General features: G+C 39.8%; 2 protein-coding genes and 1 long non-coding RNA gene across 3 annotated transcripts in view; 1 reads left to right on the plus strand and 2 right to left on the minus strand.

Moving 5' to 3' along the window:
* The window catches only part of LOC134793772 (uncharacterized), a 96042-nt gene that overhangs the window by 74865 nt on the left and 7641 nt on the right, over window positions 1-13536 (plus strand). The gene's annotated exons all lie outside the window — the stretch shown is intronic.
* On the minus strand, window positions 4477-5858 carry LOC134793751 (uncharacterized). Its single transcript, XM_063765422.1, has one exon. The coding sequence runs from the start codon at window positions 5716-5718 to the stop codon at window positions 4846-4848; it is 873 nt and encodes a 290-aa protein (XP_063621492.1). The 5' UTR covers window positions 5719-5858; the 3' UTR covers window positions 4477-4845.
* Window positions 10911-13536, minus strand: part of LOC134793765 (collagen alpha-1(III) chain-like) — a 56836-nt gene continuing 54210 nt past the window's right edge. Inside the window, exon 20 of the mRNA XM_063765437.1 lies at window positions 10911-11856. Within this exon, the coding sequence (XP_063621507.1) occupies window positions 11312-11856 (545 nt within the window). The 3' untranslated portion in view covers window positions 10911-11311. The remainder of the gene's footprint in view (window positions 11857-13536) is intronic.

The following is a 13536-nucleotide window of genomic DNA, read 5'->3' on the forward strand; positions in this document are numbered from 1 at the left end:
TTGTTAAACGTTAATAATCTACACAAAATTTTGTACAAAAAAGTTTCAGTACATTTTTCGCAGGGATCAATATTTAAAAAGATAATAAAGAGGGAAAGTTAATTATAATAAATTCTATGGTTCCTTGTTTTTATTATTTCGTTAATAATTTGAAAAGTATGACTCATAGCAAAAAAAATCTTATACATTAATAATAAACATAAAATTTCCTACAAGAAACATGTAGAACACTTCTCGATAGGATCAATATTTAAAAAGACAAAGCAGCGGGTAAGTTAATTATAATCAATTTTAAAGTCCCTGTATAGTTTTTTGTAAATAACTCGTAAACGGTGTCCCAAAGTAAAATAGGTTTTAATGAATAAATAATCTACATAGAAATTTCTCCATAAACATCCTGAACCTTTTTTCTCTAGGATCAATATTTAAAACGATATTAAAGGAAGAAAGTTAATTACAATCAGTTCACAGGTCACTTTTTTTAAGTTTTTCGTAAATAACTCGTAAAAGGTGGCCCGTTGCAAAATAGTATTAAGTATACTTAAATATTGAACATAAAATTCTCCACAAAAAAGGTTCTTTACACTTTTTCGCTACGATCAATATTTAAAGAGGTATTAAAGGGGGTAAGTTAATTATAATCAATAAAAAGGGCAAGTTGTTTATTTAATAAATAAATACAAAAAAGTAAACAGACATAACACTAATTAAAAAAAATATAATCAATTCTACACATTATTTAACTTTCCCGCTGTAATAGCTTTATTTCATATTTTTTGGACCTATTAAGCAACTACCAAACAACAACTCCAGTTTTTTTTAATTAGCCTAAGTGTGTATCCCACTGCTGGGCAAAGGCCTCCCCTCTCCTCTTCCAATCCTCCCTGTGCTGAGCAAGATCCCGCCAATCCCGCTCGAATGCATCCAAGTCGTCCCGCCATCTCTTTCTCGTTATTTTACGGATGGGATATAAGGCGATTTGGAATTAATAACAGCTGATAATTTTAGTTTACTATATATATCTCGATTCTAGTATTATATGCGAACTAGAATACAACAAAATATTGTTGTATCCTTTCTGGTACAACTTTACTATGAATGCAAATGTTTTTCCTGTAGGATTTTTATGAAAATATTTTTCCTACGTCGTTTAAGTACCATTAGCATCTAAAGGGGCCCACAGATTACCAAATTGCCGGACGATATCAGCCTGTCAGTTGTTCGGAACTGTCACCTTTTGCGATTAACTGACAGGCTGATATCGTCCGGCGAACTGATAATCTGTGGGACCCTTAAATAAAGTACTTACTTACTAATTAATATTTATTTATAGGCTATAGCAAATTAACACACATGTATATCACACGCGCCGTACATTTGTAGATTTATAAGCTTTCCATGTATCAGTGTTGGGCGTAATTAATTACTCGTGTAATTTAATTACTAATTTAATTCATGTAATTAAATTGTTTGTAATTTAATTACTAATTTAATGATATGTATGTGGAGCGTCAGTGCCCGATTATGATCTTCGTAACAGACGAAATGAAAGTCTTTGATGTGAACACCTAATGTTATATTTCGGAGCACAACACTCATACGTTTAAATAATGCACAACAGTATTTACAATATTAAATTCAACGGCTAAGCAAAATAGATCGACATTTCTTATTGACGTGCCGAGACGATGACATAGAGCGAGGTACAGGCATGCGCGAGTGCGCGCGCATCTTTACTCGCCACATGGCTCCCCTCCAGAGACCGTCACTACGGGCGAGAATAATCAGGAAATCTCACCATACGACCTGAACGTGTAGTGATGATTTTTCTTCTTTCGGGGTTAATACTCTCTTGGGGAGTATGTTCTCTAGCACAGGTGCTGTCTTCTACTGTATAAGCCGGCTTGAGACGATCAATCGACACCGTGACGGGTTTCCCCTTAATGGACAGTTTAAATACCTTTTCAGTTCTTTCCAGCACCAAGTGTGGGCCGGTGTATGCTGGTTGCAGGGCACCGCGCAGAGCGTCTTCTCTTAGGAACACGTGACTGGCAGTGGCTAGGTCCTTAAAAACAAAGATTGATGGGTGACTGTGTCTCGATGCTGGCTTTGGCTGAAGCTTCTCAGTAAGCGACCGAAGACGAGCTATATAGTCCGTTACGTCAGTCGTACAGGTTGAGCTTGAATGAAAGAATTCGCCAGGTAGTCTCAGACTCTCTCCATAAACGATCTCAGCTGAAGAAGTCTGCAGGTCTTCTTTAAAAGCACTCCTGATCCCTAGTAGGACTAAAGGAAGTGACTCAGTCCAGTTCTCCGATGAGTGGCAGGTGATAGCGGCTTTAAGTTGCCTGTGGAAGCGTTCCACAAGACCGTTACAGGCTGGGTGATATGCTGTCGTCTTTTTGTGATGGAATCCTGATATTTTAGCAAGGTGTTGAAATAAGTTTGATTCGAATTGTCGTCCGCGATCTGTGACGATTGATAAAGGGCATCCAAATCTTGCTATCCATCCAGACAATAGAGCTTTCGCGACCGTTTCAGCCGTTGCGTCGACGATTGGTATCGCTTCAGGCCATCTTGAGAATCGGTCCACGGCAGTTAGGCAATAACGGAACTCATTGGATGGAGGAAGAGGTCCTATAAGATCTATATGGACGTGCGCGAATCTTGCGCGTGGCAGTTCGAAAGTGCTTAGAGGTGCTGTCACGTGCCTCGTTATCTTCACGCGTTGGCAAGGAATACAGGCGCGTGCCCAATCACGACAATCTTTTCGAATCCCTGGCCACACATAGCGTGTTGCGACTAGTTTCGCTGATGCGTTTGCCCCGGGATGACTCAACATATGCAGGCTGTCGAAAACTTGTTTTCGCATCGCTTGCGTAACGAAGGGTCTAGGCTTCGATGTACTGATGTCACAGTACACTTCAGTATTGGAGCCAGGAAGCATCACTTTTGTTAGTCGAAGCGATGTGCTATTATTGAGAAGTTGTTTAATCTCTAGATCTTCATGTTGAGCTTTAGCTAGCTGCGTAAAATCAATTGGTGCATGAATTTCTTCTATGCGCGATAGGGTATCTGCCACTACATTGTCTTGGCCAGCAATGTGGCGTATATCAGTGGTAAATTGAGACACATAATCTAAATGTCGGAACTGTCGGGGCGAGCAGTTTTCTTTTCTATTGTGGAATGCGAAGCTTAGCGGCTTGTGATCGGTGTAAATTGTGAAATCTCTAGCCTCGACCATATAACGAAAGTATTTAACAGCTTCATACACTGCAAGGAGTTCCCTGTCATATGGCGAGTATTTTTGTTGAGCAGGGCTGAGCTTTTTAGAAAAGAAGGCTAAAGGTTGCCATAAACCATGTTGCTGTTGTTGTAAAACCGCGCCTAAGGCGGTGTCAGATGCGTCACAGACAAGTGCAAGTTTTGCTTGGCAGACTGGATGGGCTAGCATGGCGGCGTTGCAAAGCGCCTCCTTACACTTGTTGAATGCTTCCAGTTTGCTACTTGATATATCAACAGGCTGCGAGTTTTTAACAGGACCTCCGAGCAAAGCATTTAAGGGAGCTTGAATTCGCGCGGCGCTAGGAATGAATCGTCGGTAGAAATTGAGCATTCCTAAGAACCTTCTGAGCTCCTTAATGGTCTTGGGGGCTGGGAAGTTCTTAATCGCTTCTACCTTCGTATCCAGTGGCTTGGTTCCGTTAGCTGAGATGGAATATCCCAGAAAGGTGATTTCTGGAACTGCGAATGTGCATTTAGCCGTATTTATTATCATTCCGTATTCTTTAAGCCTGGCGAAAACAGAACGAAGGTGTGCCTCGTGTTCTTCGATGTTTTTAGAAAATATCAAGAAGTCGTCGAGATAGGTATAACAGAAATCCAGACCCCTCGTCATCTCGTCCACAAAACGTTGGAAAGTCTGTCCGGCGTTGCGTAATCCAAACGTCATGTAGGGGAATTCAAACAGTCCGAACGGGGTCGTTATGGCGGTCTTTGGGATATCCTCTTCACTGACAGGGATTTGATTATATGCCTTAACGAGGTCTAGTTTAGAGAAAACGGTACAGCCTGATATGCCCTGAGCAAAGTCATGAATATGACGTATTGGGTATTTATCTGGTATGGTCCGCGCATTCAACATACGGTAATCCCCACAGGGGCGCCAGCCATTATCCTTTTTTGGAGCTAGATGTAGAGGTGATGCCCATGGACTTTTTGACGGCCTAGCTGTTCCGTCTTTAAGCATTGCTTCGAACTCTTTTTTGGCAATTAACAATTTGTCTGGGGCAAGGCGTCGTGGAGACGATGAGACAGGTGGTCCAGGAATGGTCTTGATATAATGGACAGTGTTATGTTTGGCTTGACTTTGGATACCGGCGGGATGGGTTATCTCGGGATAGTCTTTTAACAAGCTGTGCCATTTTGAATCGCCAGTCATTATTTTAACTGAAAATATCTTGTCTGACGAGGGTGCGACTGTGCCTGTTGCGAAAATTGAAGTGGTAGCATCGATTAATCGTTTTTGTCGGATGCTAACCATAAGGTTGTAGTGTCCTAGAAAGTCAGCTCCGATAATCGCTTTACTAACATCGGCAACGATAAAACGCCAGGGGTATTCGCGGCGTAGGCCCAGGTCTAGAATTAGGTGCGCGTAGCCGAAGGTGTCAATGGGTGAATTGTTAGCGGCTGACAGCTGGTAATTTGTTTTAGAGCGGCGCTGTTTAAGTAATGTGTGCGGGAAGACGCAGAGATCACTGCCCGTGTCAATGAGAAACTGCATCTTGGTATTGCGCTCAGTTACAAACAGGCGACCTGAAGTGCCGTGGCAATCGTCCGTCGCCATCACTGACTGCCCGGCAAGTTTTCCGACGGAAAATCACATGGCTTATCACACCTTGTTGCATTTTTCCCGAACTTGGCGTGATACCAACATACGGGAAATCTTTGATAGTTAGATGATGAACGCTTGACGGACTTGCTGCGTTGACGGCGTGTTGACCCGGAACGATACGGTGAGCGAGATCTATTTAAGTTGGTTTTCAAGCTTTCCATTTGTTTCCTTAGTTCTGCGATTTCGGTTTTTAGTTCACCTAGGGAAGAGCCGGGAAATTCTGATGACGTTGACGCAACTTGTGGAGTTGAAGGTGCGATGTCTTGGACTTTGTCCGCTAAGTCTGCTAATACGTCGAGGGAGGCGTCAGGTTGCACAGCGATAACCGTTTGAATGTTGTTGGGCAGGCGTGACCTCCAGATTGACAGCAGCAGGTCTTCAGCCAGCGTTGGCCCGCCTAGGCCTCTGAGGTGCCTGAGGAACTGCGATGGTTTGCGGTCTCCAAGTTCCTCATGCATCAGCAGTTGTTTCACCTTCTTATCTTTCGAGGCGGAGAGTCGTTTGATTAGCTCTTCTTTCAGTTTTTTATATTTATTTTCGGCAGGTGGTGAAACAATCAAATCTTTAACGTCTTTGCAGTGTTGTTGATCAAGATGACTGATCACATAGTTGAATTTAGTCTGGTCTGCCGTAATATTCGACAGGCTAAATTGCCCTTCAATCTGAGCAAACCATATCTCGGGCTCCTCCGGCCAAAAAGGTGGAACTTTGACGCTTACGCGATATACTTCGGGAGCGGGTGTAGTAGGGACCGGCTCTCCAAATGCTGCAGCTTGCTCGGGCACGTTGCCTTGGGGCGGTGCTTTCGTTGTGTCGTCGGGCATTTTCCGCGAGGTTTTATTTTCTTTGCTTCGTGTTCGTCGGGGTCACCAGTGTGGAGCGTCAGTGCCCGATTATGATCTTCGTAACAGACGAAATGAAAGTCTTTGATGTGAACACCTAATGTTATATTTCGGAGCACAACACTCATACGTTTAAATAATGCACAACAGTATTTACAATATTAAATTCAACGGCTAAGCAAAATAGATCGACATTTCTTATTGACGTGCCGAGACGATGACATAGAGCGAGGTACAGGCATGCGCGAGTGCGCGCGCATCTTTACTCGCCACATGTAATTAAATTGTTTGTAATTTAATTACTAATTTAATGACATGTAATTAAATTGTTTGAAATTTAATTACATAAAATTTTGATTACATATAATTTAATTTTCTGTGTAATTTGCAATTGTAATTACATTAATTAGTAATTAAATTACTCAATTACTTTTCATTTACCTCTTTAATAATATGCAAATATGAACAAATTTACTTGGAGTAATTATAAAGGATAACTTTTATGAATTCCATTATACGCTGGATAACGTCATAACATATTTTTTTACAGGGTACTATGTGACAAACCACGTTGAATATGGCGGTCGGCGCTTACGTCGCGTAGCACCGCATTAGTATTGTGGCGCCTCTAATAATGACGTAAGCGCCGACCTAAGGTGCCTTTCGGGTTGGACTGTAGCAAAGAGGGGGCTGGGACTTTTTTTTTGTAATGCGGTGTCATTATGACACTATTTTTAAATGATTGTAATGTGTAGATCACGTCAAAATAAGCATCTTTTACTGAAAAATCTTTTCTCTAAAATTAAAAATTGGCTGAGGTAGACGCCTACAAAGATTGATGTTTATAAAGGGAGCTGGGACTTAGAAAATTTTCATCGCGAGTGGTGTCATTATGACATATATTTTGAATGATTGTAACGTATAGAACACGTCCAAATAAGCTACTTATACTTGAAAAACTTTTTTCTAAAAGTTTATTAAGAAAAAAGTGATTATTTCATCAAAACCTTGTAAAGTATTCTGTTTTGAAACCCTTATGTCTTTTTCATTTTCTCAAAAAAGTCCCAGAAAGGGCCCCCCTTGACGTCTTCTATACGTTACAATCATTTAAAATATATGTCATAATGACACCACTCGCGATGAAAATTAAGTCCCAGCTCCCTTTAAAAACATCAATCTTTGGAGGCGTCTAACTCAGCCATTTTTTATTTTAGAGAAAAGTGTTTTCAATAAAAGATGCTTATTTTGACGTGATCTACACATTACAATCATTTAAAAATAGTATCATAATGACACCACTTTGTCAAAAAAAAAATCTAAGTCACAGCCTTCCCTTTGCTTACAGTCCAACCAAAGTTAACATTGACAATGTTGCTTAGTCAAATTTAAAACCATTCAAAATGTTCATCTGATTTTAGAAATAAAGATGATCAAAAACTTGCATTCTATAAAAGTGATTGTAATTCAAAAAAGTAAATAATTTAATTTTTTTATTTCAAAATGTAATTAAAAATTTAATTACTAATTACATTTTGCAATTGTAATTACTAATAAAAATTTTAATTACTTTCCACATGTAATGGAAATTATTTGTTGGAATTACATTTTGTAACTGCAATTGTTAATTAGCAATTCAATTACTTTTTGCCCAACACTGCCATGTATACATTTTCTTTGAGTTATTATAATGTATACATTCTGTAATCTTCATTAAGTTTATGGCAGGAGAAATGAGACATTCACAACGAAATTACAGATTTTATGGCTTTTAAAGGCTTCAGAATTACCGAACATTCAGGCGGGCGAGGCTCACTTTGTTTCGTAATTTGTCTGGTAATAGAATCCTTATCTTTTAAGACAAAGCGATCACTGTTTTCCATCAGCGGTTGCGAGAAAATGTCGTCATATCCTTTTACTCCAACCATAAAATTACTAAGGTACTTACCTACTTCTCTCGGTGACAGTGGCAGTAAAAGTTAGTAGATTGGGCAGGGGGAAAAAACCCAGAAAATATAGTATCAACATTGTGATTCCCCTACACGTATAAAAAGTGAAAACTGGCCAAAAGTGAGCAAATGCATAATTGTTTTCCATATTGGACAAGTATGTAAAATCTTTTGGCTATTGGAGACTGTGAGAGAACAGTAAACACTTATGGGATTAATTATGGGTAGCATATATTAAGTAGTTGCATACTTAGGTTTTTTCTAAAGACGACAGCATAGTGTCGTGCTGTGTTGTCCGCAGTGACCCGTGACCACGCATCTGAGTCACGGCCGACGGCCGACCTATGCTGTTCTTTATCGCTTCTGCCTTATTACCAGTATAGCTTAGAGCTCCCAATACGCACGGCAGTTACCGATCTCGAGGCCAAGTTTTACAAGGTATAGTTTTACAACGATTGAGACAACATGTTTTAAAACGTATACCTGCTATAACGTAGCTGCTGTAGTAGCTGAGTGACTAAGGCACTTAGCCAATAACCATGAAGTCGCCATTACGGCCAGAAGACGTAACTTGTCATTTATTTCATCACCAGTCTCGTAACACTATAAGGAAACTCAGGCACAATTTAATCGGGCGTTTAATGTTTTTGTTTTAATGGTTTGTTTGTTCTCGTGATCGCCCTTGGCGTAATACCTGCATGTTTAAGTCATATTAAAATTACATTCCTATAAGGAAATGAAGACCATAAGACATTTTCGCAGCACAAGTTAACCAGCGAAAGTATTTAAGGGGCCCACTGATTACCAGTTCGCCGGACGATATCAGCCTGTCAGTTAAACGCAAAATTTGACAGCTCCGAACGACTCAGGCTGTTATCGTCCGGCGAACTGGTAATCTGTGGGCCCCTTTAGTTACTCTGATGATACAATATAGGTACTCGCACCAGGGGTGCGAAACTCCTGACTTCGGTCAAACTCGGCTCCGCTCGGCTCAGCATTGCTCCGAGCAATTATTAGGGTTGGCACCACTTGACTTCCTTTTGCGTGCACGACCACAGATAAGATAATCACTTGATTTTTGACAACCCTAAATAGCCGAAAGGGATAGTGCCATATATTAGAAAGGGACAGCAAGATTCGACCCTGAACCGCTGTCAAACTTCGTTTTAGTAGGAAGTTTCCTTTCTGTACGGTAGTACTATTAATTATTCTGTGCTCGCACTTAAAATTAATAGCACAGCACCGTTTCGAGTACAATACAAACAGCAAGCACAACATGAGGAAGATTTCAGAATCCTGACGGCTTTTTGTGAGATGAAAGGAATACTCATCGGTCACAACATGATAAAATTTGATTACGTAGTACTTATTTTGCCTCCTCTGCCACAGAACTTCAGCAAATGCTCCAAGATAACCTCAAGCCTTCAAGTTGGTCTTCAAATGAATCGCCGGTGATGATTAATAGCACAAAACGTAGGATTGAGGTACACGCACTGACTTAAATATATGTGGGTACACGGGCATATTATTTTTCAGGGACAGGCAAGATAAGAAAGTTGAGCGCCGTATTCAAAATGCCTGGAAGAGATGCCAATAAGGTAGTGATGGCCTACTTTAAATCGGCATATACAGGTTGGAACATTTCTAGGGACTGAGCTGTAAGGATAGTGTTATCTAAGTGATTACAATCGAGTTTTTATAATCGTAAAACTGGATTAAAAAGTAAAACAAAATCATTAAAATGAAGTATTTTTATATCAGTGACAACCCTACAAAGTTATTTACATTTTAAATTGACACATGTCATGTCATTCAATAGGATCTATTTGCTAGGGTTGAAACACACTGATTTGTGCACTAATGTTTAACAATCCATATCTCACAAACGGTTAGAAATATTAACGTGATTAATAAGTGAAAAATAAATCACGTAGCCTAAACAATTCCCCGTTTTCATAAAAGTCCTTCGTTCTGTTCCACCCGATATACGAGTATATATACTTATATCAATAAGCCTACTACGGTAAAATAATTTTTAAATATAAATAAAATTTCGATTTTTTGACCAAAGTAGACACTAAGTAATTGTTCTGGTACACAGAATCACATCGGATTTATGTTCGTATGAAATTCGGTTATAATAAGGCTCGTATTAATTCAACTGACCGGCAGAGAACGAAATAAATATTTAACAAAACCAACACGAAAAAGTTTACTGAAGCACGTAGTATTTAATAGTATACTATATTATATTACCTACGTAGCGCACTACGTATGTTATGCAGGTTTGTTATGCGATATTAAAATTCACACCGCACACTCTTCTCCGAGCATAAAACAAGCATCGTGCCCAAATAGGTAGTCTATGTGCGCAGGGTCACACCACAGTAACTATGCATTGTTTAACAGGTACAAGAGCAGGCGCTATTAACACATTTATTACCAGGAACTGACTTTGAGCATATTGTACTATCTAAATATTTGCCTGGCGCCGCCGTATTTCGTAGCGTAAATTTTAAGCAAAATGCAACGCAAGCTGGTATCTTTGGAGACAATGAAAACCCATAAATAAAACTTGTGTTTCTCAATATTTTACTCAAATGACTAAAACTTCGTTCTTATGAAAATGTGACAAAACAGCATTCAAATTCAAACTATTCTTGTCAAATTGTCCCTGCGAATCCTGATAATGATTAAGAATTTTTTTGCAACATTGGATTTAAATCTATAAATGAGATAAATCAAATTAAAAAAATGATATGCTCATTACTCATTCTTTACTTTACTGAATAGTATAATACCTAGTTTCAATCCTTATCTCTACCACGGAATAAATAATAGTACTACTTACTAGGAACTCGACTTTGCTAGTTAGATGAAAACAATATGACGTATCAAAATTATTCACATAATAGTTTTGTGCGGAGCTCTAAAAATACGCAAGTAAGTATAACGGGTTAGCACTGATTGACTAGCACGTTATCTTTTCGCGGATTAGCAAAGTAATATTTTGGTTATAATTTAAATTTTGACACGTTTCAATCCTATGACCGCCAAAGACGTTCACTGACGTGCGATGCTACAGCCCAATATAAACCTTCGTGCATCTCGACAAGGTTCATGATGACGCGCCGAACACGATGGCACGCACGCGTGGCCATTTTGCTCATTATTATTTTGATGTTCAATTAAAAAGGGGTAAGAAATTATTAGTAATAATTAAAAAAGTTATATAATAATAGGACATTTATTAATCTTTTCTTAAAACACGATTAATCTAAATGGCAGCGCAATTTCATTTTACTAAATCAAATATTTTTACAAAAATATTAAATTTATAATGAGAAAATTATATTTTGTAAATATTACATACAAATGCGCGTCTCGTTTCTCGACAATCGAGGATGATATTAATATAATAAATAAATAAATCTATGACAAAATTCGCAATAACTATCAATCGTAAGTATTCTTTATAAATCTTGAGAGCGTCCAAGAACTAATGTCGGACAATCTCAAAATTTTATCGTCTCACTTCATCCTTTTCGTTCGACTTATTATTATAATAATAGTGCATTGTAGTGAGAAGAGCCAATACTTATTGCATCGTCAAAACATATCTATGACTTTTAATTCGTCGATTCTTCTAGAATCTTCGGATGAGCAGCTATCATCGGCAGGCTTTTCTTCATCGGTTTAATCTGCTTTTTAATAAGGTGTTCTAGCTCCGCAAGGGATTTGATTTCCTTAAAGTCTGTCGTACTCCGCGCTCCCCCGAGTCTGCCAAAGTAGCGGTAAAGGTTTTGGTTGGCCTGGCACTGTCCGCAGTTGTACGGGACGGGTACAGCGTTAGGGAAGTTTTGCTGAGCGGAACTCATATCTGTATTATTTCCTGGGCAGTATGGTACGAATACGACGGGAACGAAACCGATAATTCCATAAGGAGCGTAGTAGCCGCCTTGGTTGCTAGGTTGTTGAGGTTGCTGAGGTTGAGGTTGAGAGACCGCAGTAGAGTCATTGCCGGGGTTAACTAGATAGCACGGGCACTGTCCAGGGCTCGGGACGATGGGCAGCGGGTAAGGTATGACGTAGATCGGGAATGGCGGCATTTGGGCGCCCGGTGGAGGCTGTGATGGAGGTTGTACTCCAGTGCCGGTAGGTTGACCAACTGAATCTGAAATATAACATGGTTATTTCAATACACGTTTTCTAATAAGCTCACTAATACTAAGGTCATACTGAAAGTTCATAAACAGACAGGAATCCGCGGGGCAAATTGTGATTTAAGACTTTATGTTTGTGCACTTATGGTACTAATTGGTAACAACAAAATTTAGGCTGTTTTAAAACGATTAGGCAATTAAAAACTAATTTTTAACTATTTTGTTGTAATTAGTACCATAAGTGCATAAACATAAAGTCCTAATTCACAATTTGCCCCGCTGATTCCTATGTCTGTTCATAAAAATCTGTAATATCTCCAGATAAAATTATAAAAACGCTAAACCTTAAATTTTCAAATTGCCATCATACCTAAAATATATATCACACCCAACTAAGGGTCGCTTGCACCAAACCGTCTGTCACCATTAAAGCGTTCGCTAAATTTTATTGTATGGGAAGTTTCATAGATCTCTGCTGCGTGACGTTAAACAGTCTGTTAAATGTGGTTGGTGCAACTGGTCCTTAGTTGTACCTCAAGCAATTGTTAAAACAATAGGTAAACCTTTTCTTTCTCTACGTCACCTCTAAGTGGTACTTAGGTATTAATTATTTAAAAAAAGTTAAATTTTATATTAGTAACGATTATTAAATTACTACGCATAAACATTTAAATTATTTGGTACGAATAGGTACGTCTTTTTCCTAAGAATAGAAAACTTTATATTATTATTATATGTGAATGCACAGGCAGCTTAAAGCTGATACGTGCACATCAATGTGTTTTGTAGTCTACGAAAGTGTTCATCGAGTTTGTTTTTAAAAGAGTTTATCGAAGGTGCACTGATCACTGACTCGGGTAAACTGTCCCACACTTTCACCACGCGGTTAGATAGGAAAGTCCGGCCGTGAAACGGGAGACTGTGCGGTACGCTTTGCACAGTTTCTGCGCTATTCCTCGTTGAACCGCTGCTAGCTGCTTCTGGACACTTATTTTTGTTGCGGCCGGGGCCCATACACTTGCGGCGTACAGGACTATTGGCTCCACTGTCGCTACATATATGGTCCTAATAACCTCGGGGTGAAGTCCCCAGCTTGCCTTTGCCACTCTGGAGAGCTGCTTGTGGATACCCACTGCCTTTTTGCAGACGTTCGAGACATGTTCGTTAAAAGTAAGCTTGTTGTCGATGACAACACCTAGCATTTTTATTTCCTTGACCATCTCTATATTGGTCCCGCCCATGCACAGGCGTGGGGTGTCGTACTTTAATTTTCGCGTAATGAGCATTGCATTGGTCTTGTGCGGTGCGAACTTCAATTTGTTCCTGACGCCCCATTCCCGGGCATGTTCGAGAGCAGAGTTGGCCTTGGCCTCAATTTCCATTGCTGTGTTTCCATCCACCACAAGTGCCACGTCGTCCGCGAACGCCTGGCAGTAGTCACCCCTAGCTTGGAGACTTTTGAGCAGTGGGTCCAGCAGCAGATTCCAGAGGATGGGACCCGCTATTGACCCTTGTACACAGCCTTTGCTAGTTTCCAGTCCTTGCTGTTCACCTGCATACCGCACCGTGACTCTTCTGTCCTTTAGGTAACTGTCCATCATTTGTCTCAGACCGACGGGGCAGTTTTCCTCGGCCAACCGGACTCTGATGGCAGGCCACCATGCGCTGTCGAAGGCCCCCTCTATATCCAG

This window comes from Cydia splendana, chromosome 9 (genome assembly GCF_910591565.1).
Source record: "Cydia splendana chromosome 9, ilCydSple1.2, whole genome shotgun sequence".
In the NCBI taxonomy this organism is placed as follows: domain Eukaryota; kingdom Metazoa; phylum Arthropoda; class Insecta; order Lepidoptera; family Tortricidae; genus Cydia; species Cydia splendana.

Bases quoted from the DNA above. Each gene is read 5' to 3' on its own strand.
- LOC134793751 (XM_063765422.1), bottom strand. From the start codon at position 5,718: ATGCCCGACGACACAACGAAAGCACCGCCCCAAGGCAACGTGCCCGAG.